The sequence below is a fragment of the Ascidiella aspersa genome, chromosome 6 (genome assembly GCF_963924565.1).
Source record: "Ascidiella aspersa chromosome 6, kaAscAspe10.2, whole genome shotgun sequence".
Classification (NCBI taxonomy): domain Eukaryota; kingdom Metazoa; phylum Chordata; class Ascidiacea; order Phlebobranchia; family Ascidiidae; genus Ascidiella; species Ascidiella aspersa.
In genome coordinates this window covers 9,480,338-9,506,672 of record NC_139452.1, presented here as the reverse complement: position 1 = coordinate 9,506,672, position 26,335 = coordinate 9,480,338, and the positions used below count along the sequence as shown (strand labels likewise).

At 39.0% G+C, this 26,335-nt stretch overlaps 2 protein-coding genes across 3 annotated transcripts; both read left to right on the top strand.

Annotated features, from left to right (window-relative positions):
- The first annotated feature begins 2,119 nt into the window (after positions 1-2,119).
- LOC146139572 (uncharacterized) lies at positions 2,120-10,064 on the top strand. Its single transcript, XM_083392489.1, has 5 exons — positions 2,120-2,156; positions 2,815-2,989; positions 6,839-7,613; positions 7,993-8,195; positions 9,281-10,064. Exons 1-5 carry the CDS (start codon positions 2,120-2,122, stop codon positions 10,062-10,064), a joined length of 1,974 nt encoding a protein of 657 aa, XP_083248615.1.
- Positions 10,065-15,029: 4,965 nt separating this feature from the next.
- Positions 15,030-23,731, top strand: LOC146139571 (uncharacterized). 2 transcript variants are annotated; one of them, XM_083392115.1, is made up of 9 exons: positions 15,030-15,220; positions 15,730-16,200; positions 16,846-16,994; positions 17,527-17,741; positions 18,130-18,205; positions 19,317-19,439; positions 20,846-20,888; positions 21,478-21,585; positions 23,592-23,731. In XM_083392115.1, exons 1-9 carry the CDS (start codon positions 15,082-15,084, stop codon positions 23,615-23,617), a joined length of 1,350 nt encoding a protein of 449 aa, XP_083248241.1. In that variant the 5' UTR covers positions 15,030-15,081; the 3' UTR covers positions 23,618-23,731. The 2 variants fall into 2 exon arrangements, with proteins under 2 accessions (XP_083248241.1, XP_083248242.1); XM_083392116.1 differs by lacking the exons at positions 19,317-19,439; positions 20,846-20,888; positions 21,478-21,585; positions 23,592-23,731 and adding an exon at positions 19,159-19,252.
- The last annotated feature ends 2,604 nt before the right edge of the window (positions 23,732-26,335 follow it).

The following is a 26,335-nucleotide window of genomic DNA, read 5'->3' as shown; positions in this document are numbered from 1 at the left end:
AGAGTCTTGTTTATAGTTACACAGACGCAGACAGGTGCATTGAAGTTGCTGTCACAGATAGATTGAAGTTGCTGTTGCTTTATAATCAAGGAAAAATTACGGATTGGCTTTACGTTACTCATTTTGCCTCAATTCAAACATGGGAAAAAAATAGTAGTGAGGGTGGATAACTAACGGATTATCGTATTTGTTTTAGGTGTTGTCCTTCCTATGATTTAGCCAGCCCTTCGGATACAAGCTTTAACGTTTGGAGCGTAGGACTGAATGTAGCCTGTAAAGTTAGATTCAACAATTTATTCAGTTCTGTAAAGTTTCGATGACCAATCTTTTTGTTCCTGTTAACAAGGGTGCACTACTTTACGTTTCTTACCCTTTATTTCCCTCACTCTCGCCGTCTATAACTATTGCCGCCCAGTCGTTAGTTGGGATGGAGTTTGGAAACAAATTAGGTTTGCCACTGGAATCGATCGGTTGCGAATCGATAGCTACAATCAGTTGCCGCCCGAAGGCCTGGTCTTGCTTTCAAACCTGCGGCGACTTTGGCGAAGTTTCTTTGTCGGTCAAGTTCCAACGTTGCCCAAACTGAGCATTTAGGAATCAGAGAATATGTGGAATGTAAAGGAAAGTTGTAGAACACATGGCGACAGACAGTGCTTTGCATATAGGTTCTAGTATCAGTTTCATGGCCTCTATTATCAAGCATCAAAGTTGACTTTACAGTTCAATTAAGAATTAGGGAGACAGTTTGAGGTTTAATTAAGTTTAGAGAATTTAGGGCGACGGAACGCATTTTGCATGGACTATAGGTGTTTTGAACTCGAAAAGCATTTTGACTTGGATTGCTACAGAAACGCTATGTAGTTAAAGAACATTGAGATATGGCGATGTGATTTTGTTCAGTGCCAAAGGTTAAAACTGTACATCAGTGTTTTAGGTTAAACTTCTGATTTGTAACTACTTTATAGAGTGGTTATAACTTATAATTTGTCACCACTTACCCAAAAAGCTACGAATAACAAAAGCGCTTCACAATAAAGTAAAACGCTTTAAGTAATGAAATCTGGTGCGACTTCTTATTCAGCCACCGGATGATAAGCGGCGTAACTTTTAGCACACCAGTGACTCCAAATGCACTTGGGAAAATGCGCGGGGTAAGCAATCGCGAATAAACAGCGTTAAGCATATAGTCACATGTAAAATGTTGGGTTTATATACACGGAAGTGGACATCAAATAAAGAGTAGCCTACGTTAAAAATCTCAGTCGATCGCAAGTGAGTTTGATCAGTTGTATCTAAACTTTGCTGTACTCCTTTTAAATCAACAAAAAATGCTTGCACCCCGTCTAGAATTGCTTAAAATGAAAATCATTGTAATTTTATTTCTATACAAGTAACTGATTGATTACACAGTAACGCATACCAAAATGTGAGTGAGTTTCATATTTAACTGAGCAAAGAAATAAATTACAATAATACATTTTCTGTGTCTGATTCAGCATCCCCGCACCCCTTTTCTTTCACCCCTTTATAGCACCACCCCTGGTTAAGAAACCCTGGTCTAAGGATTTAAGAAATTGGCTGGCTGATGAAAGAAGAGTAATGCAAATTTTAGCCATTGCCATTAGGAGATTTAAGCTTAGATTTAAGCTTGGTGGAAAACTGATTTATTTGTGAATAAAGCTTATAGCGTTGTATGCAATCAAATAAGTCAGTAATAAGAAATGTACATAGTAGTTAACAACTCGACTTACGTTGAATAGATACAAGCTGAAACACAAAAAACGACAAATGTTTAGGCTAGATAATTACGCGCAGTTGATGTGAAAACATGGCCACATAAAATTTGAATCCAAAATATCCGTACTGCGAAATCTCCGTCCTTTTTTTGCGCCTATTAAATATTTATTTTCTTGGTAGTTTAAACGTTAAGATGAATCGGACATAAATTTTATTGACATATGTATTTCAAAATCCGAATGTGCAATAATAGCAGTTGGTGTTATATAAAGTACCATCTTATCAGAATACCTGAATCGTATATCTGATCATGTGTTTTCTGTTATATTATTAGGAATCACTGACCACAATAGGTTCATACTGAAAGAACAATTTGTAAGAAATGGACGAAACAAGGTTTGGTATGGACGCCCGTCCAAGTAAGTGTTTTTGTAATTTATTATGAAGATAAGTCAAAGTCTTGTCTAAAATTGAAAATTAATTTCAAGTAATTTCCTGCAATGTCAAGTACAACTTTTATTTCAGTCATTATACTTAATCTAGTCAAGTTGTTGAAAAAATATTACAGGAATGCACCTGACCTAAGTCATTAGAATGTATTCCACCTTGTGTTAAACATGTTAAGTAATATAAAATTGACACAAAGTTTCTAACTAGGGATGCCCAATAATTTTTGACATTTTGTTTCGATGACGATTTCCAAAAGTTTGGAAAGAAAGCATCGCCAACTAATCCAATACCAAATAATAATATTATATGCTTAAATAATAAAAATAGAAGAAATCGAAATGTTCAAACGCATTTTTTTTCTAGGTTTTAAGGCCAAAATTTGTTTTTGCGTTAATAACTATATTGCGTTAATAACTATTTGATAACTTACTACTTTATGATAAGTGATTGCAAATCATGGCTGAAATTCCAGTATTAATTTGGTATGGGATAGCCACCGTTACCACCCGATTATCGAACAAATAAGAATACTACCATCTAGCCGCGGATATCGCTTCCCAATCGACAATACCGAACACCAATACTGCTTACTAATTTCATTTCAAACTTCTGCCACTTTTTTTTCAGGACAGGAAGAGCGACCTTTGACCAGCAAGATCCACATCGTGATCACGACCCTGGTGATAATGACTGGCATGGGAGTTCTGGACGGCTACCTGGTTGAGCAAAACTACGGAAGCCGAAGGACTGGGGTCTTTGTGATGCTCCTTATCGGCGACGTGTGTCTTCTGTTGGTCCTCAGGTGAGAGCAGTGTTGTAAACAAGTTATTTTGACCTGACTTAAGTCCCAGTCAAGCTATTCGTAAAATGACTTAAATCCCAGTCAAGTCATTCGTAAAATAACTTAAATCCAAGTCAAGTCTTTTCGAATAAATAATAAGTCGAGCCCTAGTCCTATAGTCATATAGGTTGCCCAAGTCAAGTCCCAGTCAAGTCATTATAAAAGCAATTCAACTTCAAGTCAAGTCTTTGTCATAAAACTAAAACTTTAAACTATTAAAACTGAAGAACTCGTTTGATTATATGAGCAATAACTCACGTAAAAAGCAATATCAGTGAATCATAAGGCAAGTAAATTGTTTTATGTGCAAAACGTAAGGCAAATAAACCATTTTTATAATGAAAAATGGTTATTGAAAACACATTTCAACCCAAGTCATATTTCCAAAAGACTTAAGTTATGTCTAATCATTTTGTCCAAAACACTTAAGTCAAGACAAGTCATTTGAAAACAGTGACTTAAGTGCATTTAAATCAAGTCATTTACTTAGGTCATTACAACACTGGTTGAAAGAGTCTTAACTCGGACCCTTAATCAGGATGTTCAACACTATGAATGTCCGATACTCCTTATTTGATTGCGAAACCGATACACACCGCTTTGAACGACATGCACGGTTGTCCGAAAAGTCACCAAATAACATTAAGATTGTGTTTTTGAACAGGATTATAAAATTAAACTTGTTAGTGATTCTATGTTAAGAAAGTCTAAAATATTCTAAGCGTTCCCTTCGATAGATAAATCTGTATTTTTTGGGAATGTTTTTTTGTTTTGTTTATTTTTGTGACTGGTTGCCCAAAGAAGAAAGGCGCCGAGCATAGATTTTAAGCACAGATTTCTCGCCAAGACAGCCAAATGTAAAAGCTTTTAAGTGCAACGAAATGGTTCATAAAAACTATAAAAATCCTTAAATGGTAAATATATACAGTACGATGCCACTATCCAACCAGCTGCTATATTTTTGAATAAAAAACGGACTGATCCTACGATACGCTGTCCAATGTGCTGTAATAAAATTACTTAAGGTAAATGAAATACTCTACGCCTATGAAGTTTTGATATGATGAGAAACAAGTATCGTATTATAACTACCTGATAAATCACCAACCTTGCCTAAAAGCCGAACACAAGTCAATTACTATCAAAGTATTTAACACTTGACAACCAACATTTTAGAATCCTTTTGAAGTCCATTGCAACAGGTTTGTTACTTATATTTGCGACGAAACTGTTTTAATTATTATTTATGTTGAAAGACTGCTAAGTTTTCGTCATCAATTGTTGCTAAATCCTTTTGTCGACTTGGCGCTTCAAAGAGATCAGGTGTGCCAATTAATATGGGCATACCCGAAAACAGGGAAAGTCTTTTACCCTTCGTTTGTCGCATCGATCAGATCGAGAATCGTCCCACATGGAAATCCCGTGGACGACTGAAAAGTGTATTTATAAGGAAGCAAGTTAGGGCACATAACTATTTTTTTAAAGTCATAAAATACAATTCTCCAACGCTCAAGTAAAAAATACAGTTCAGCAATTGGGCATCGACTTTTTTATTTATAACGAAATCACTTCTTTGTCAGATCTGGCCGATTTTTTTAAAATGAAACCACAGGTGTGTTCAATCACTATACTATTTTTCTTTTTTTTTTTTTAAAAAGTATGATACAATTTTTCTTTTTGTATCGCTATGTCGATCTCATCACTTTAAAGCCAGCTTTTATAGAGAAGAGATTAGAATTCGCCGGGAAAAAAGTGAAACGGTCAAGTGGCTGCCGACGCTATGTAACGCCGTGGGATGAATTATTAAAGCCGTGTACGGAGCCCGGACGCCAAAACGTCCAATTTGTAGCGGCGTCGCGACAAGAAACGGCTGTCCTGTCAATGGCACTTGTCAACCCCATCAGTCTGTCTACTGTTTTGAGCTCGTTCTGGGGGAGGTTTAGTTATGTTGCGCTTACAGACCTTTTGACCCCACTTACGACTTCAGCTTGTTCACCTTGTTTGTCGCCTTGCCATAACAAAATTCAGTTCGAAATGACGTAATGCAGTGTCCGGAAAACTGCACTGAAAGTTTTTTTAACAAATCGAATAAAACGGCAACCAAACTTTGCAGATCTGCAATGAATTAAGTGTAAAGTTAGGCATAATTAAAAATCCTAAACTTATCTACAGTTAATTGAGAAGTCAATCCGATATTGAAGATAAAAAAATCGATGTAAACAAAATCATCTTACCGAACAACTTTAAGTCAAGTTATACAACCCAAATACCTGCTATATAACACAATTTTTGCATCACCCTATTCAGCTCAGACTTTCGGAAATACTATATTGATTAACTTATATTTTTCGTTAAAAGTGGTTTATGAATGACAATCTTCATTCATAAATCGATTTAAAAATGTTCGATTGACTCTGACAAGCGTTAAATTGCATTTTAGAATGAATATTCGTGGCTGTAATTTGGTTTTAGTTTCTTAAATAGTGTTAGTGTTTTGGAGGCATGGAGGCTGTTTTACTCGATATTCCATGTAAGCTATAAGTTTGCAAACTCTTAATGAATGTCAATGGAACTAAAAATCACATATATAACATAATGTACTTTAACTTTACATTAAAATCTTTTTTTTTTTTTTTTTTTTTCAAAACGATAAATAGTTGCTAGCCGATTTCAAATGCCCAAACCATTGACAGTCGATGGCTAGTTTAGTTTAGTGCTCGCCAGATAAAGCCATAATGGTAACATGCGATTTCGACACCATACTACTATCAGTGGAGTTCCATCATCTAGATAAGTTACCGCGTTGGGCTGATATGGATATAATTAAAGACAAGCCATACCACCAGGGCGATAAACGATCACTTGAACGAGATCGAAAAGCGTAACCCCATTTCCCAGCGTCGGAATTTTCGCTTTTGGTCAACACGTCATCTTTGTTTTTCCTCTGAAAATAAAATTGCCCTCCTCCACTCTGTCGTCGACCGTGTAAGTAATAATCCTCATCAATTATGGAAAGAGCTTCCGGCGAAATAAAGCGATGGTTTTCTCTACCAATTTCGCGCAGAAGCAACAACAGCAAGGCTTTAGAGTTCCCCCGGGAATAAAGCGCTCTTTAACCGGCGGCTCCGTTATCGGTTTAAGTCAATTTGGTTCGCGGATACACGACCGCCCGGCAAACTCGATTTGCGTTAGTGGCGATAAATAAAGCCCCTCTTTGTATTGTTTTATCCGCCCTCTTTGTATTGTTTTATTCAAACTCGCGCCCCGGCTCTCCGAATAATATATGTTTCGTAGCCGGAAAGCTGATTTCTACTTTTATTTTTAAATTAGAATATTCTGCATATTCGACAAGGGTTTTAAGATTATTAAATGCAGTAAAATAGACAATGCAAAACAGTAATTAATTTTTAAAAGACAAGTCTTCTCACTTAGTCCTATGCGCCTCCCTTCCTAAGTCTTTACGATTTACATTAAGAAACCCTGTTTAACCGTGACAACTGCATGAGCTTGAACAAAATGTCGGTTAAAACAGGAAAAGTGGGAACTTAAATTATTTAAATACGGTATATATAATTGTTTAAAATAAAGCCAAACTTTTAAGCAGTTAATAAAATAATAAACACTACCAGTTATCGTTTATCCACACCGTAAGATCCAAAAAAACCACAAGGGCTGAAAACCATCTAAAAAACACTTTATTTAAAAAAAATTCTATATAGTGTCGCCAAAACATCAGTTGTTTATAAACTTCTGTTTATTATTTGAAACCTCTGAAACACATTTTTACCTTTAGTTTTGTACTTACTTTAGGTACGTCGCTCTTTGGGTCGGAACTGAGGTGAGGACCACCAAGAGAGGATGCTCCATGATCGAGTGGTTTCTCTTCATCTTCGTGCTCGACATCAAGATGTACTTCATCTTGGAGAGCGTACGCAAGGACTGTTCCTCCCTGGGATTTATGCTCGAAAGCGCTCCGCTCCGATCGCCGGAGGACGTGGCTCCGGATGATCCGATAAGAGTCACGCGCAACCTCCAGGAGACCGTTCATCAGCAGGATTACGACCCTGATCCTCTGGAGAGCGTTCCTTACGAGCCGTACGACCAGTGTGAGTACACGCTGTCGGCCAAGAAGATGCTCACACTCTTCCAGGGTGTGCTCATCGCCGGACTCTACCTACTCCTAGTGGGAGCGGATCACCTGAAAAACATCTCCAGCTTCCGCGAGCTGGAGGAAGTAAAGATGCGCACCTTCTGGGTGGTGATCGACCTCCTGGATATTGTGGATCTCCAGTCCTCCATGTGGGAGGCGAATCAAAGCGAGCTGCCCTATTTGGTGGAGGGCTTCGTCTACTTCTACTGCTACCTGGTGCTCATCGTTCTTCCACCACTATCGCTCGCTGAAATGTGCAAGGGTGGTGAGGAGGAGGTCCTTCGTCCTCATCGGATGCTCATCTACCTGGTCGGGAGCATGTGCGTTGTTAACGTGGGCTCGACAGCGATCCGTCTTGTGCTCTTGTTCCGGCACAACTTCAGAGCCACCTCTTCCATCTTCATCGCCAAGAACGTCATCTGCTTGGGCATGAAGGTTAGTAAACGCCAGTCTCTTATACCTATAGTTTTTGTTTTGTATTTATTTGCGTTTGTAATTGGATAAATGAAATTCACTTTTGGGTAGGTAATTGGTAACGGACAAAGCATTGCCTCATATCACTGAAAGCGTTTTTTTGCGTTTGATCGTTATTTATAAAAAAAAGTGCTTATAAACCCGTTTTTGGTTAAAAACGTTGTTTTAATAAACTGTTGGCTCAGAACAATTGTTTGTTCAAAACAAGTCTTCAGAAAAGTCCTGGTTGAATTTAAAGTAGCTCACACCCCTCCACGTTAAGTACAGAGGCTCTTTAAATTTGTTGCACTTGGCCAAATCCTTTAACCACTGGCAAGCGTTAATTTTCGTCTCCAAACAGATCACCAAACTCATCCAGATTCGCATGATACGCGCTGGCCGCTTGCAATTCGGACAGACTTCGCGCAGAAGCTCAATGGTTGCCAATGGAAACGCGATCAGGTGTCGTAACGTCACTTCCGAGCTTGAAATGACGTCAGAGCGTGGTGACGAAGGCGAGAAGGTGATTGGCGCCACCACACAAGTTTGCGACAACACCTACCAGTAAGATGACGTTTTTTTTTAATTCTTGATTTTAAACAAGTCAACAGCCTTTAAAACATTTTCGCAAACCGTTGTACATCAGTGCGCCTCTAGATGCTCTCTAATAGCTGCACTTTTGTAATTTTGTGTTGAACTTATAGTTATTCAGACAAGCATGTAAAAATAAATAAGAAAATATTAAGCCCATACAGAAGTATAGGTTTCATTTTGAACGTTTAGGAGAACTCCTTATTCATTTACAACGTCATGTAAGACTTAAATTTCACGAGTGAACGTGCAATGTTAAGAAATTTACCTATTTTATTCCCATTGTATTACGTGTATTGTAAAGTTATAAGTGCATAGTTTTGTAGAAAGTATGACACAGAGTTTTAAATTCTTTTCACGTCGCAACTGAAAAAAAAGGGATGACAACCACTGCTTTAAACCGAAGTAACTAACTCAGTAATATTTTAACTATAAGACACGAACATAAAGGTTTACCGTTATATAGTTGTGAATTATGGTAACTTTAAAAATGCAACTAAAAAATTGTACCAATAGGCATATTACTCAACACATCGATTACTGCCAAGTGGCCAACTTATAACGCTGTTAAGATATTTCTAGCAATATAGCTACCTGGAGTGAAATTTGAATAGACAAACCAAAAAATCCCAAAGAAAACAATCAACTAATTTACTTTTAACTAGGTTCTTAAAAATAAATAAAAAATTAAAATTTTTGTACCTGATTGTATTTTGATATTAAACAAAACCCTCATTTTATCGCTCTAGACACCTCCTCACGGTGTCCATTTACGGACAAACCGGTTAAAACAATAACAATATGAATAAAAAAACAGCTCTTCTCAAATTACAATTACCAGAGAAGGTGTTTTTTTATTTATATTACTATGCCTGGTACCAACAGTTTATATACTAACAAAATATTTAACTTAAATGAATGAGAGGCAATACTTAAATCCATGACGAAACGGGGATAGCGATTTTTAGGTATAGAAAGTGTTCGTTATTTGACACCCAAACTTTAGTGTTGGGTCCAAAGTCAACCTTCGCACATTTAGCTCTCTCTCTCTTGTAAAGGTACGGCACCTGGAAGGAATCCGACGGGACATTCACTGAGGCGGCCCTGGCGTGCAACAACGTCGCTCTTCCGCGCTCCAAAGCTCGCAGTACAGCCAGCGACTCGTCCACCTTCGCCGGGGCGCAGGGTCGCTGCGATTCGTGCCAGGGCGAACTGGACGGCATCTACCAGCAGTCGCAGTCCGGCTGCGACGAGGCTAAGCTGCGCAAGGTGACATTTGACGGCAAGCGAGGCAGGCGCGCCAACTCGGCACTCAACCACGCCTCCACCACTTCGGGATCGGAGACCGGCTCCTGCTCCGGCTGCGCGAACGTTCACCGGCGCCGTTTAAACGACCATCGGCAAGCGAACGGCGCCGCTATAATGCCGTTGCCGCGCAGCATGGAGAACCTGTTTTCAGCGGCCGGGCAGCACTCCGGCGCCCACACTTTGCCGCATCAAATCGCCGCAGTTTCAACGGCGTCGTGCGGCAGAAACCGGCATTCCTACGCGCCGCGTTCCTCCGACTGCTTCGGCCCGACGCCGAGCGGCTACGTCGTCGCGTGCCCGCATGCGTCACGCTCCACCGGCGACATGACGTTTCTCGGAGCGGCTGTGACGTCATCGGCGCCGGCCGACTTCCGCTTCGATCAGCGAGAGGCCGAAAGCAGCAGCAGCGAGAGCGAAACGTCGGACATGGCGCCGCAACCGCCCTCTATGGAGCTGCTGGTCGGCAACGGGCGCTGCCAAATGACGGCGAGCGCATCCAAGGACCGGTTAAGCGACGGTAGTACGTCTGTGTGAAATGGCGGCCATCTTGTTGCTGTGGCAATCAGGAAACTAAAGCTGTCGCCCAATTCGTTCAGGTTCGAAGAAAAGTTCTGCAAAAGTGAAGCAAGTCTTACAGCGGACAAAACTTGCTGCTTTGTCGCATGCAGGCAGGGCTTAAATTGAGCGTTGGTGGTTTACAAGTTGGCCTCGGAAGCTGTACAGTGGCGTGATTTGGTTCAGACTTACTAAAACACGTCGGAAAATTGCTTTCAAGAGGCCAACAGAGTCGCTCGTTTCTCCAATTTAATCGCCCTGCGTCGCTTCGAAAATGGCCAGCGCTCTTTTCCGACAAAGCGAAACTCATTTGAAATGAAATATTCACACGGAAGCCCCCGGGGACCGAGAGGCGGGCCTATTGTGCCGGTCGATTTAAACTCGCCAGGTTCGTCTTGAGGGAAATATTCATGAAGAGAAACATGCGCAGAATTGAACGGCGACACGAATATTAATGAGGTTTTGAAGACGCCCTGAAGCTCTTTACCTATCTCCAAAACACTTTCTGTAATCCGTTTGACTAAACGCGTATGCTACATAATAGAACCGAAAAGCATTCCATATAAATCAAGCAGCGATTTTTAAACCTTTAGGTATGATAAGATCTTAAAAAAAAGTGTTTAATTTTTATATTATAAAAACAGGGCCTGAAACCATTTAAAGAGTAAAACAACCAGAATAACCTAGTCCTAAAACATGATACTTATTTTTGCCTTTCATCGGTTCTTCATTGCAACCAATAAAGTGGTGTCAAAATTATCCCCTAAACTTTTCAAATTACCCCTTTGGGGGTCATCACCCACATTTTAAGAATCACTGTCATACGACAATACATATTATTAGTTAGTTCCATTCTCAGCAGCGACTGTATTCTGGGCATATACTGGTAGAATCTGTTTTGCCGTTTTTATGCTGTGTTCCAACAGCAAACTTTGAAGTGCCATGAATATTGCTGTACCTATATTTTTCGGTTAACGACCGACCAGTTACACTTTTGTTGAAGTTGTTTGTTTTGTTATGTCAAGTTGGTATTTTGAACGCTGATCGCTGATTAACTCTTATTTTTTGCGTAAGGCGTCGTCGTTCGAAAGCAATCTCTTGTGAAGAAAAATAAAGAGCATTTTTCCAAACAAAAATATTTGTGTTCATAAACTCCCGGTTTGTTTAAAAAATGCCGTGCTTTTGTAACATTGTCATTTGCAAATCAACTTTTTCATATATATTATGTTAAAAACGGGCATATTTGGGATGTAGGGGTCAGAATGTATTGTATTGTCCAGCTGGAATGCCCGCATAGTACGTGTAGCCTACACTTGTATACAGATTGATTCTAAACGTTGGGACTCTGTACGTAAATATCATAATTGAAATTTCTTACGAAGGTACATTAATATAGCCGAAAGATACTTTTATCCAAATCCAAAAACGAAAGCCTCGGATAAATACACGTATAGCACATCTTAGTGGCGTTACAGTTCATTGTATACCTCCATGCAATTCTACTACGCTTATTTTTTTGTCGTTCAAAAAAGCGTTTTTTTCACGCCAATGACGTTGAAGACCTATATAGTCGATGCAAGATGCGGCACGACATCACACGCGGTCGATAAACGGTTCCCCTGCAGACCGGGCCACGACATCCGCCACACATACCCAATCTCGCGGCACGTAAAAAGGTGGCTTAGGTTCTTCGAAAACCGGGACCGTTTCGCATTCCCATGAGCCAGCCTCCATTAATTGCGGAGTTAATTAATCGCAGCGTAGGCCTTGGAAGACCTCTCGGTCGCCATAGAACGGACGACAAGTTAAAGCTGGGCTGCTGAGACCCGATGGTTCCGGTATTCCCAATGCACAAGACAAAATCGATAAAATCCGCCGGCGATCGAGCGTCGAAAGCCCGCCGACGTCCAAGTGCTGCGGTCGATTGTCGCGGAACGAAATATTAATAAGCGCGGATTTGTTTCGCCCGTTGCGCAAAGCGTCACTTGGGAATGGTGACGACGTGCGCGATTTCATGAATGGCCTGAAGCTATCTCGACGAAGCCTCACTTTTTTCCCAATATTATTCTAAGATTTACAGAGAATGTTTGGGAATGTTTAGGCACTTGGTTGTTCTTGCAATGCAGGCCCACTTATCGAAATTATCTAAAACTGTATTAACTAAATATAAAAAAAATATTTCTGATTTGTGCACGGGTTCCACCGCCGGTGTCTAACTTTTTGATAAAGATTTCATAACATCTCTATGACAAAATAAGAAAGGACGTTACTAGACGTGTGTCTGTTAGCGATTCACTCGACCTAAATACATTGCTATATTTTTCAATTGGTCTTATTTACACCTTGCTAGGGGTGTACACTTTAGAATACACGGTTAAGGCTTTTCAAATAATATCAGGTCCAGTTCCAACTAAGTGATCAGTTACTCAAGTCAAGTCCCCGTCAAGTCAATATAGAAGCAAATCATCTCCAAGGCAAACCATTGATATAAAAATAAACGATAAACCATTAAAATTGGAAAACTCGCCCGATTAATTATGAGCGATAAGTAACTAATAAATAACAAACAAATATTCTGTAGCAATCCAATCGTTTCACTTGAAACTTGAGACAAACAGATGAAGCTTATAATAAAGTGTTAGATAAAAACACTTAATTTTAACCCAAGTCACCTGACTCAAAAAAGTCATTTGACTCAATGACTCAAGTCCAAGTCAAATCATTTGTCCAAAAGTGTTAAGTATTATAGAGTAAAATAATTTTACCAAAACGACTTCAAAACGAAGTCATTAGAAAACAGTGACTATAGGTGCATCTAACAAGTGATCGACATAAGTCATTACAATACTGTCACAAAGTGCCCCTCTCCTCCCCCAACACAGAAAACAATTGCAAAATTAATTTGCATTGGAACTTTTGCAGATTTGTTTTTGTAGGCAAACGTACAGTTTATGATCTAGCAATGCGGACACTAAATCGCGTGTAATTTGTGATATTGACGGCCGCCGATTTCGCACTTAAATGCCATGCGTTCAATAATTATCTGGTTTTAGAAAACTAAATTCTGTTTCTGTGCTGCAAGCCCCCGCGTTCAATAACAATAAGCCTTGGTGCTCTTTCGTTCGGGTATTGCATAAGGTAAAAATGTCTGCCTTTATGTTCGCTTATTACTTTAAATCTCCTGGATATTACACAGTACATTAGAAAAAGTAAAAAAAACGGGTTGCACCGCGGCCCAGATCCAGCCTGCCGGGTTAATCAATCCGGCTCGCTACATATTTACTTAATGGAGATAAAGTACAGCTGAATTGGCGGATGCAATTTTAAATTTTGATAAAATTTTAAACTTTACGACAATTTGTTAAGGCTCACTACAGTTTGTATTAGAGTTTATTATATTTCCTTTGTTTAACAAAAAATTGATATCTGGACCGCGATCGTAAATCCTTACAGTTAATTGGTGAATCCTGCTTTAGATTGTTGAAAACTTTTTTCTGGATTCTAAAATACCGTTTGAGTTGCAAATCTTAATTCTGTTTATAAATATATGTCAGATTGGTTTTGTTAAATTCCGATTTTAATTCCGATTTTTTATAATTACCCTCTATTAACTTAAATCAGATCATTTACCAGTTAGAGGTAGGTTTTGCAGGTTTCTTATGAGCATAGTTTGCAAAATATATATGTTTTTAATATTTTTCGATAAAAACAGAGAAAATTATATTTCTGCTTTTTGCCCTATATAAACCATCCAAGAAAGTCACACGATAGCTTGTCCAACTTTATTATTACGTTTAAATAAATTTCGCGTTTGCTAAGTTTTAGAGTTACTTAAAAAACTTCTGTGTTATATATTGCTCAAAAATGTTCCCTAAACAATTTAAGGTTGGTGCAGGTTAATGCTATTCAAAAGTAGATTTCATAAAAATGTTACAAAATGAAAAACGGCAAGGTATAGTCTTTAATTTTTTTTTTGAATTATGCTTTAAAACTATGTTTCACAACGTTCGGAGTGACGCAATGTTGCGTTGTTTGACGGAACGCCAATATTACTTTTTTGACGTAACAATTTTAAGCATAACTCTAAAAGCTATAAATCGCTATTGCAGGCTGCCCTTGATTTCTCGTACAATGACGTAACATGTTGTATAGCTTTGTGGCCAACCGTCGTCAAGGAGTCCATGCCGACGGTGTGACGTCACAAAGCGTCGACAATCGCCCATCTCGCGTCGAGTCGTGTTCGCGCAACAATGGCAAAGTGGTGTCGGGCCTAAATATGATCACCCCAATGATAGCTGCCCAGGCTCACTCGTACCCGCGCTCGATAACGACTTTACATTCAAAAGTTAAGGTCGGTCGTTGTGAGAACAGCGCCCTGGCATACATCGTGTTCAACAAGTTGCCGTGTGTCGTCGCTTTGTGCGATTTGGCGACCGTTTTATTGCCTAAACACCGGCGGTAAGCAGAAAAACAAGTGCGCCGATATTTAAAGGGGCGGCGTGACCTCTGAGAAGTGCTTTACGCCGAGCTGGGCTGTCGAGCACTCCACAGGTTACTATCAAGCTCGAGTTAAACGAACAGTTGTGTATTTGCGCCGGTTACTGAATATAGGCCTCTCTAGCTCAAGGGCGATAGACCACTTCAATATCAAGTGACCTGTTTAAAAGCGACGCGGCCACTACGGTTTCCAGCGTCAAGTGATTATTCGTCCGTTTTTAGAAGGCAGCCTTTAATTAAAACCAGTCACGAAGATTCGGCGGCGAGGCGCGATTGTGTTCTTATTGTGTCACAATGCCAATTGTCGTCGCCACGGCTGACCGCTGGTGAAACGCCAAATCAGTTTTGTGGATTGTTTCATCTTTTCGCCGAGCGGCATCGGTTAACCTTTCACGTTCGAAACTGCGTAAAGCGCTTATGTGAGTTCTTGTATCGAGTTGCAGTGTTCCTTGATTAAATCATTATATAGAGAAGTGGATCTTTGTTTCCTAACGTCGCCATGTCGACTTCGATAGCAGCCCAGCCTGCCTACCTGGCTGTGCCTACACTGAGAAGCCAAGCGAAGCCCGATCGCACCATTTTCGGGACTACCTTGGACAACTACAAGAAGTGCCGACTCCTGCTCAGCAACCCAAAGGGTGAGTGGATGATAGGGCAAGAAAGTAGTTGAACATGGGCTATTATATAGTCAGTATACAATGTAATATTATTCTATGAATGTTGGATTGCATGTGATTTTGAACTGAGTTTATTTTAGAGAGCTCAATAGGGTAAAATGAGTACTCTGATATAATTTGAATTGATTTACTTTCAAGTTAAATTATAACATCAAACTTATTGTTATTCCTTTATTAACTATTTTACTAAAATCAGTGGAGTACTTACCCAATCCTGTCTTCTCAATTATAAGTACCGGTATGTCATGAGAGTTACTTCTTACATCGCTAGCTTTTTGATGTTGTAAAAGTTAAGTGCAAAAACAGCAATTTTCGAAGTGCCAGCTTAATATAAAATAACTAGAGATCTGATACTTCCTATTTTTCCATCGCGCTATACTGAACAGTGTATCCGTTTGAAATAGATTATTTAAAAGTTGTTATTGGATGCAAAACTTGAGTTTTATCCGAATTATAAAATTAAATCACAGCCATCAAAGAGGCAAACGATCTGCACATTGCCAAGGTCGAAGCAAAGTGGGCGAAAAACAAGCGAAACAACAGCAACATAAACACCAGCAAACCCGAGTCCCCGAGCAGACCCACAGTAAGCAAGGCGTGGGTCCAACGCACCGGCAAGTACCCCCAAGATAGCAGGGAAATACCCGGGAACCTCTCGGCGGAGGTGGCCTTGGACTCGGACGATTTGTTCCCAAAAGAGGAAGAAGAACGTTACGGTGGACCTTTAAGGGAAGTTGCAAGCAGAAGCGACTTCAGAGGCAGCTGCTTTGCGCGCAAGAGTCCAGCAAGGTCTAAGCAGTTTTGCAAGAGCGCTGTGTTGGGGAGGAACGTGGATAGACCAGCTCCTCCCAGATTACTTTCGGCTCAGCTCAACAGCCAGGCGTCCCGCGTTACGACTGGCAAGTCGCGAAAACAGAGGGGAATGTCGTCGTCGGCTAAAGGTATTTATATTCTTCTAACTTTGTGTGTTTTTTTTTTGAAGACTCTGTTGCGTTATTTTGAGTATTGCCTACTATTGTTTGTCGAGTATTCGTCCACTATTGGGTGTTCCAACGTGGCAGCTGTTTATTTGTAAAAAAAATGGGGCTCAGCTAGGCTCGAATTTTCTAGTTGTACTATTGCAAAACACTACTATATTTTCAGTTTTGCTAAATTTTTGTCGGTAAACTATAAGTTTAAAACATGTCAAAAAATCTTAACCTTTTATTTCTATTTGGCCGTCGCCTAATAGCACGTGCATAACTGCTGATTTGGCAAAAATCAATTCATTATCAAAAATTTAAAATACAAAAAATACTTTAGATGGCTGGTAAGGTGGTTCTCGATTAGCTTAGAAATCAAAAACCGACGAATGGTTAAACAATAGTAAATCTGTTTTATTATTATTACTCAAAATAACAATAAAATAGAAAGACAGGCGAAAATAAAAAAATGTACCTTTTAAGAAGCGAGATGTTGGGATAAAGGCCACCTGCTTTTTTATTGATTTTATATTAAAAACAAACACAGGTACCTTCCAATTTCAACCCAAATTAAATCGATGCTTGGTGTCGTAAGTGTTCTTCCTTTAGCGGTTTGTTGCACAGGCGATGTACGGCCGCTTGGTGGCAGTGGTAAGGTACCTGTGCCGAGGTTTCGCGTTGCACCTAAAGATTGCAAATGGATGCGGACCGCAAGCTTAAAGATCACGGAGACAGGCGCTAAAGACCTCATCAACGCGAAGGATGTGAACAAAGTAAAGTATCGTACTTATTTTATTCTTTATAACGTTTTTTTTTTCAGTTTCCAGCTTTAGGGAGGAACTCTATTTCGTTAAACTTACCTTAGGTTTTGCGTTAAAATACCACACGAAGGCCGAGATACAAGGAATTTCTCTAATTTTGTGATGGCCGTCTGCAACAAACCGAACTGGAATAAACTTGCTTTTAACGGCAATTTATAGCATTTTTTCACAACTGACGAAAAACGATTTTTATGTTACTGTTGAGACGAATTTCAACCACAATCCTTTAAATATATTCGGTATTCATAAAATTAAAATCTAGAAGGAACAATCAAAGCTGTAGTAATTTGTATAGAGGAATATAGTGCAAAATGCTGAAAATTTGTTCCAAAAGTACACAAAAAGTAAATTTCTAAATAAATCGGCTGCTATTTCCAAACATTTTTTTGTAAAAATTCTATTTCGTAGGGTGAAGTCTTTCGTGTGTTTTCCTCCTCGTTTAACAAGCTCGCACAATTTTCACCGATTTTCCTTTTTGCCAAAGATCGGCCTGGGGGAGTCCCTACAGTACAACCACGAGGCGCACAAGCAGCGGGAATTCCCCGAATTCTACAAGGCGCACGGCGACGTCCGCATCCTGGGGCAGCACTTCAGCGGCGACACGACAAACAGTGACGTCACGGCGCCGGGGGGCTTCTACCGGTTGAGCACCCCCGACCGCGAAATCAACCAGCGCTTTAACGGGGATGGAGGACCCAGGTCTAGAGATATGACGATATATCGTTTTGCCGATAATATTGGCCGATATATCGGTATCGGTAAATGTAGGCCGATACTTTTGCCGATAGTTTAGTACGAAAATATAATATAATTTATCCTTTACAACAAACAATTTGACCATTTTTTAATCAAAAAATTTTGGTATTAGCTTCATGTCTAGGCAATATACAAAATAATAGTTTAATAGTTAACAAAGGTATAATAAACTAAAACGTTACTGTATTTTATTTTCAATCATTTCAAGTTTTGAACATCCCAGGTATATATATAAAAAATCGGTTTAGGTATCAGGTATCGGTTGACAAAATTGTAAAAAAACGGGTATCTGTATCGGTTAAAAAAGTTATATCGGTGGATCTCTACCCAGGTCTTCTGCTTCCGGATGTCATGGAAGAAGAGCAACCTACCAACGTCAGCTGGAGTTGTTGAGAAGAAGCAAGAAGGTAAGTGCTTTAATCGCCTTTCTGCGCAAAATTATCTTTTAAAATGACTTAAGTCCCAGTCAAGCCATTTGTGAATAACATAAGTCCAAGCCAAGTCTTTTTGAATAAATAACAAGTCAAGAACCAGTCCAAGTCATCAGCTGCGCAAGTCAAGTCCCAGACTATGACTTGAGTGCACTTACATCAATTCATTGGCTTAAGTCACCACAACACTGATAATCTGAAATAAGTTTTCCACAAATATTTGGTTAAAACAAAAAACGAAAGCTATATCCAAACGTTGTTTCTGTCTGTAGACATGTGACTTCACTTGAAATAACAATAAAATGCATCAGTAAAACTTATCAAACTGAAATTATAAATCAGATATTCTTGGTGAAAGTTTTTAACGCGCCATACCCATTTGGGGTTATTTAAACATTGAACAATTTAGCCCATACAAGCTTCTCAAACCAGTCGGAAAATTTCAGAAGAAAACTACAGTTTTCACCGATGTATGTATTTTTTTCAATTGTACATTAATCAACGGCACTATAGTAAAGTCATGCCAGTGTTTGGGTTTTCTGGTTACGTAACATTTCATAACTTACAAAATCAGAGTTCCGCCAAAAAATCTTTTTTTTTCAAAGAAAAAATACTTTTTTAATGCGATTTACAAATTGCAGTGTATATTAAGCGAAATAACATATAATAGCAAAACTACAAGGTATAGCAGCAGTCTCACCACTGGCCTACAAATCTTACGCAAGATAATATTAAGGTCTATATAATTTCTACCACTTTTTTATATTACAAAGATCTTTTTTAGAAAGAAGGGATGTATTCAGTTGTATCCCATACTACATTTTTTCACATCTTAATGATATAATATTTAAGCCTTATTGATGATTTTTAAAACTTGTATTAACTGTACTTCATAAACCCTCCGATTTAAACCAAATATGAATGCCAAGAGTTGGAAAACATTTCAAAGCCCTATGGTGGGGGGTTACAGCACCTACGAATAGGTCTCTAGTACTAGACACGGCCCATTGCGTCATTTTGAACCCCTCCGTTGTCCGGTTGCTTAACCCACGACCTCTCACATCCGGTCCTTTTGGCCCCAACGCAGGAAACACGGGATTCGGGGGTGAGCGCCGAATCGGAGATCACGGTAAACGACATCCCACTCAACATCCGGCACAAGTTTGGACGCGACGAGGTGGCCAGGATCTTGGCCGAGAACAAACGGGAGGTGAGTTCGTCGGGGTTCATAAAATATTGTTGTGCCAATTTACATGAGTCCTTTACTTGTCGGGTGCCAAACGCTTAACAAAGTGCCTCAAAACCAGTGCTTCCCAACCTTTTTCAGTTTGCGATCCACTTTTAATGCAAGTTTTGTTGTACGACCCGCAATGAGATATGACCAAATTGTTCAGCAATAATTTAAAATGCATCTTATAGGAAATAAGAATAACAGTTACATAAAACCTGCATGTTTCCTACTGGCGTACGTACTGAAATACTGCGACAAAACACCATCTAATGGTTACGCATTTGTTACATTGTTGCATAAATGTTACGTAATGATAGTGCACTATTTTCTCGATCTAATAGAAAACTGTAACATTTAAAAATGCTTCGCGACCCACCTAAAATACCTTCGCGACGCACCAATAGGTCGCGACCAACGTTTGGGGAAGCACTGCTTTTAACTGTTTTAATATCAGCGGACGTAAATAAAATAATAAAATACGTAAAATAATAAAACGCGGCCAACGTCTAAAAACGGGCGGAAACGTAAATTGAAAAATTCTCCAAATCTTATTCAAGCTTTCCCTAAACCCGAATCCCTTCATTTGCTTTCGGTTTCTCCAACCACCATAACGAGAGGAAAATATGTAGTAAGTGCTAAACGTTACTAATTATAATATATTATATTAACAGAAAACGTGATAAGATGAGAAATAAAGCGTGAAAGATGAGGTGCAGAAGTGAAAAAGCGATATAATTTACGTGAGTGAGAAAGAAAGAGTGGAAAGAACAGCAGACGTACAAACGATAAAACCAAGAAACAATCACGCACACACAAACGATAAAATAATCGGTGCAACAACATTCTCTCAGAATATTTTAAAGTAAACCTTTTCTTTTAAGTTTGGGATATGTCATTTAGTGATGGTGTCCCTTAAACTTTTGTAATGCGAAGAAGCGTAATATGTTCGTAGCGAATCTCATCGTGCATTCTTTGAAATAAATTGAGAAACTTATGATTAGGACCTAATACTTTATTATATAGCGATTGGTATTAAATTAACGACAACGTGTACTAAACTAGCAATAATCATAACTTGCAACATTTTTAGTTTTGAGTGCTGTGACAGATCTTATCGTTGCAATACAAAAATTGTAAGCCAAATTTAAGTTCGTCCAACCGTGCACTGACGTACATGCACTGACGTAAAATCTATAATATAAATATATTTTCGCTGGTCTTTAAAATAAGGGGGAAATATTACCTTTAAGAAGTTTACAGAGGCTGATATTTAAGAAACATATTGATTGCTGATAAATCTGCATGTAGACATTTTTCGTTTATAATACAAAATACTTTATACTTCTGTAAACTAAGATAATTTGAAGTTTTTTTTGTTTTTCAAGGTGAAAGCTGCCTTAAGAATGTCAAGCGACCTTCGGCACTCAGGTGAACAAATGAAGTTTAACTCGTCACCACTAAACTGTAGTTTACATACAAATATTGGTTTGTGGAACCAAATGTTAGGCCTATGCTCTTGTATTTAGGTGTAAAGCTTAATGATTTGTTTTAATCTCTGATGAACCCTATTTGTCTTACACAAAAACAGAAAACAAGTGGCACTGTTGATTTTACTCTGTGCACTTGTTTTACCGTTTTTATTCTTAACAGTGCAATACAAGTTAACAGTGCAATACAATTTGTCAACATTGTGCCGCTTGTTTTCAGGTTTTATTTGTTTCAGTGATCACGCATTTGAATGGATTCGTGGTCGTCCAATACAGTGTTTTTAGATGTTTTGAGGGACCGAAGCAATTTTTCTTTCTAAAACGCATAAACCATATAGCCTATATATGTACCTACCGCAATTACAAGTAGCTTAAAAGTATGGTTCAATCAACAATCAACAATCACCTTTTCAACAAATCAACAATCACCTTTTTTTTCGTTCCTATTTCGCAACCTTGTTTTAGGTGTGCTCTACGGACAAGCCTTTCGAGACAACCATTTAAACTGTCTCTATTTATAACTTGTCCAGGCATTGTACCCGCTCGTTCCGATGTTAAAGAGCTCAACCACCCTATTGATCCCCCGCCAGCCTACTTTGATAATTTCGGCAAGAACCTTAAATACGATACGCTTGAAGGTAAGCAAAAACAAGCAATCATTTGATTTTTTGACCATAAAACAGGAGCGTTTTGCATTTTTCGGCCAATATATTCCGATGGCAAGATAAAAATAGTTTACTGCAGCTTGTTGTGCGCATTTTGTGAACCCCTAAACCAGGGATGGGCAAATGTATTCAATGGAAGAGCTATTTGTGAAAAATACAAGTACCAGAGAGCCTCAAAATTATTCTAATACAAAAACGGTAAATAATGCAAGGTCAGCAATAATAACAGAATTGTAATATAACAATAAAAAATAAATAAAGAAAAAAAAGAGAGAAACGTTCAATGACGGTACTCTTGGTAGACTTTACAATTTTGGGGGAATTTTACGATTCGACTAGAAGAGCCACAAAAAACATGCTTGCGAGCCGCAATTTGCGCTAAACCAAAGTATACCAACTACTTGCTTGCAAAAAGCATTTCGAGTTTCGCCTACTTGCAAGATTTTTAGAAAATTTCGATTAGCCCTTGACAAAAGCGCTTGATATACTGTCGCTGTTGTTACGCTTGGCCTTTTTGAATTATAGAAAATCTTAATCACAGAATTCCTATAGTGTGGTTTCTGTAATATAACCGGTTCACCTCTATTACGAGATATATTTAGTTTATAATATGTGCTTTCTTAACAAACTGCCCAAAGGAAGGGGTCGCGCGTTCGATTCCCTCTTTGAGGTAATGTTTTGCTCAAACGCGGATACTTAATATTATTCTGGTTTAAATCGATCAAAAGGCTTCGAAATATTTCGGACATTTAATCTTTTATCGTTATGTTTAAATGGCAACTGTACCACTTTGGGGTTTTCATGAAAAAAATGTCTATCTTTAGCGCCGCATTTGGTCAAACCGCTTGAATGCATGTATCTGTGTGAGACCATAAATGGCGTCCGCAATTTCTTGCAACAATGCTGTTTTAGCGACATTCCTTTTGTTACTCGCGTCGAAAAAAACGGCACGTATAAGGCGAAATCAGCGAAAAGGAACGGCGTTTCGGGGTTCACTCAGCCAAGCCCCCTTCACCCCCTTTCCTGGGCCGTTTGTGTAAACAGGCGAATTACGGGTCGAGGGCAAAACAAACTTACAAGACGCTTGTTTCGGTTTAGGCAACCGGGCGTAAAACCTCTCTCGTCTTGCATCCGACATGAAAGCCTTTGTTTTGCAATATTGCCGTCGAGCGGAATTAAAACGTGCCTCATCTCGATGTGTGCCGGTGACACGGTTCGGCTTTGAACTTAAATTGCTCAAAGCCGCGACTTAACTATTGCTTTTGACTTGGTCAGGTCCAGGCTTTACTTTTTAATGTTGGGCTGTGAAAAACTGCAAAATAGGTAGGCTTGAATTTTATTGCAATTTCTCACCTTGATATCTGATTTGAAAGGAAGCTGTTATTATTACCAAAGACTCCGTTTAAATTGCTTAATATCGCGTCTTAACTGTTGCTTTTAGTCTCTGTCAGGTATGGGCATAAAAATTCGCAAAATATTTAGACGGTGTTGTTGCTTGGATTTCATTGCAATTTCTCATTTTAATATCTGATTTGACGGAAAGCTGTTAATATTACCAAAGATTTCGCTTAAATTGATGTAGCCCAATTTTTTTAAGTATAGGTTCGCTTTAGCTAATTTGGTCCGAAGTTTTTTATGACTAGTAACAAATTTATGCTTAAGTGAAGGATTGTTAAAGCTAATCAAATTCCATTGCACAAATATAGCTTTATCGTCCATATAGTGCCGTTATAAAATGGACCAGTGGCTCGCGGTTCGCAAAATCGACAAAAACACTTAACTCCAGAAACCAACTATAATAGTATACATTAGTCGAGAAGTATATGTTTCCAAAGATGTGCTATCGGGACATCGTAAATATCTACCAGTATAACATTTATATGAAATCAAGTTTATCAAGTTTGTTTTCAGTTAGAAAAAGAGTTGTTTTAATTTCTAAAGAACTAATGTTTGTTGTTACCTAAGGACTGTTTTTTTAGGTGGACTGCACATGTACATCAAATGAAGATTGCAGGCTCCATTTCTGAACCAGAAAAAAAGCTATAATATTTGTTGTGTTACTGAGCGATATTTCTACAACAAAGACTTCTTGTATACTAAGTTGCATTTTATTAAATAAATGGAGACTACAAATGACGATTAGGAAAAAGCGTTCTTTTTTGGTTATAAAAATATTAGCGTCCTAGAAACCTTTAAATCAGGTGGCACGTAAGCAACTCACTTTGACCAGATCAAGCATGATTGTGCGCATTGGCGAGAATTCAAATCAATTATGTATAGTGCCACCCGATTCATCTATTTAGAATTAGACAAATACGGCTATTTACAAAGATAGAAATCTTTATCATCATAAACAAGAACATAGCAACACTATAAGCTTGCAATAGCCTACCTACATCTCCTCAAAGACAATCGCCAATACGATCACCGTTGAGCAAAAAATATGTAATAAGTGATAAAGGCAGTGTTTTCGAATGACTTCTTTCGGACGAATAACTTGGGTTGACACGAAGTGCATTTATTAAGCATTAAAACAAAATCGGTTGTTTATCTTAATTTCGCACATAAAACAGTGTACTTGCTCTATGTTGCGTTTTTGTGGTGTATTGCTCTTAATCGGAAGAGTTTACCAATTTTAATGGTTTAATTTGGATAATGACTTTACGTAGAGTTGGTTTGCTCCCACAATGACTTTGGCTGATGTCTCGAAGTGGGACTTGACTAGTCATAGATTGAAAAAGACTAGTTTGACTTGAGTTGCTTTGCAAAAGACTTGACTGGGACTTAATTCATTTTCAGATGACTTGTTTACAACACTGATAAAAGTTGTCAACAGAAAGGATAGAAATATAGAACATTACCACTTGGCAAACAGTGAGTGAAACTATAGCGAGAAATCGTAAGGGTGAGGAAAGCGTATAAATCTTATGGATACAAATAAACAGCAAAATACATTCGTGCAACACCCCCTGTGTAACGATTCTAAATCAAACTATCGTTTACGAGTTTGTATTATTTTCTTAAGTACAGTGCTCAGTTTTTTAGAAGAGAGGACAAATTGAGAGAAAAGGTGCAACACGTTTTTTCTGTCATTTGTGAGATGTAACTTCGCGTATAGCCCGTAAAATACCATGCATGCGTTGGACGTTCAAACCTCGTGGAGCCCCGTAACATTCAGGATCTTTTAAATAAACTTTTTAGCTGGTTAAAGGCCACACTGGTTTTCCTTTTCGTTCCCAGCAACGATTAATGTATGGTGTTAACTATTACTATGTGTACACTACTCGTTATGTGAATATCAAACACAAAAATGATACTCGAAATAATAACCATACATCTATAGTTTTTTTTTAGTGGATGGTACAAATGTAGGATCTTAAACTGAGCATATAAATCCATATAATAGACTCGTGAATAAATATAAAACTTTAAAATTAGTTTCTGTAAACCGGCCAACGGGAACCCCGATACTAGTCACATGACCACGTGCTTGGCGGAACCCACTTCCGAAAATACGCACCGTTGTAACATCGCAACTTTGTTTTCAGTCTGGCCGCTCTGCCCTATCTCAGGGCATATCGCTCTAGAACTTTAGGGGGCAACTTCCGAATAAGGTCGGGACGGGCGCCGGTTCCCACAGCGCTAAGCCAACACCACTGGGTGGCGTTAATCCGGCGGGAATGCGGTAAAGTTAGCTGCCGCGAGAAGTCTCGGGTACCCTATAACGTGTCGTTACAATCAACAGAAACAGCGATTGATACCGGCCAATGTAGACCGCACGGCGGCTCTACTAAGCCGCCCCTTGCGGCTTTCAAGGCGGTATAACCTCCAGATCAATCTCTCCTAAGGCGCAGATCCCAATAAACAAGGGCGGCTCTGCTGTGGCGCTGGGCCTGTGTCGGGGCAAAATATGGAAGGGTCGTAAATCAGGCTGGCGTTACCCGCAGCGCAATAACACGTCGGGCGATAGGCGCGATCGCCTGCCACCAGCGACCGCAAATGAATTGCTTTTCACAGCCGCAGACTAATCTCGCTAAGCCTCGGCAAGACGCGAGGTTGTATATCGTCTAAACCGCAAGTTTTCTTTTGTCAAGTGCATCTTTTTTTTATAAATTTTTGCCGAAAAGCGTTTTTGCCGACAAGCTGATGGCACTCTATCTTGTTGTTTTGCCGCGGCCAGGGGCGGAATTTTGGGGCTGTACAAGCGAAAACCAAGGTATTCGGGTTGCATAATCTCCGCGGAACCACAAGTGACATCGGCGCGAGTTTTAGACACAGTTTTTTACTTCAAGAAATGCGAAAATGCTTGGGCGCAATGCAGCCTTGGGATTCAATAAGTGAAAATCCGGCACCAGTGCGTAAAAGTCGGTAAAAAGTTTGCAAGTGAACGACGACCGGAAATCAATCTTGATAAAGAATAAAAGTTTAAAAAACGCCTTTTTGTTGCTCGGATGATTTTATTGAATCGGTTGGTGATCGAAAATGTTTATCAAATCTGTTTAATTGTGGTTTTATCAGTCTGGAAATAAACCATAAAACGCTCTCACCAATTTTTCGATTTTTCAACTAATTTTTATCCCAGTAATAGAATTGTAATGTTAATTAAAAAAACACACTATAGATATCCACACAATTATAGGTTCATCAAAAATCAAGGATGTTCAACAAACATCATTTTTTTAATATTAATAATAATTTTTAATCTAATTTGTCACGGCGATTG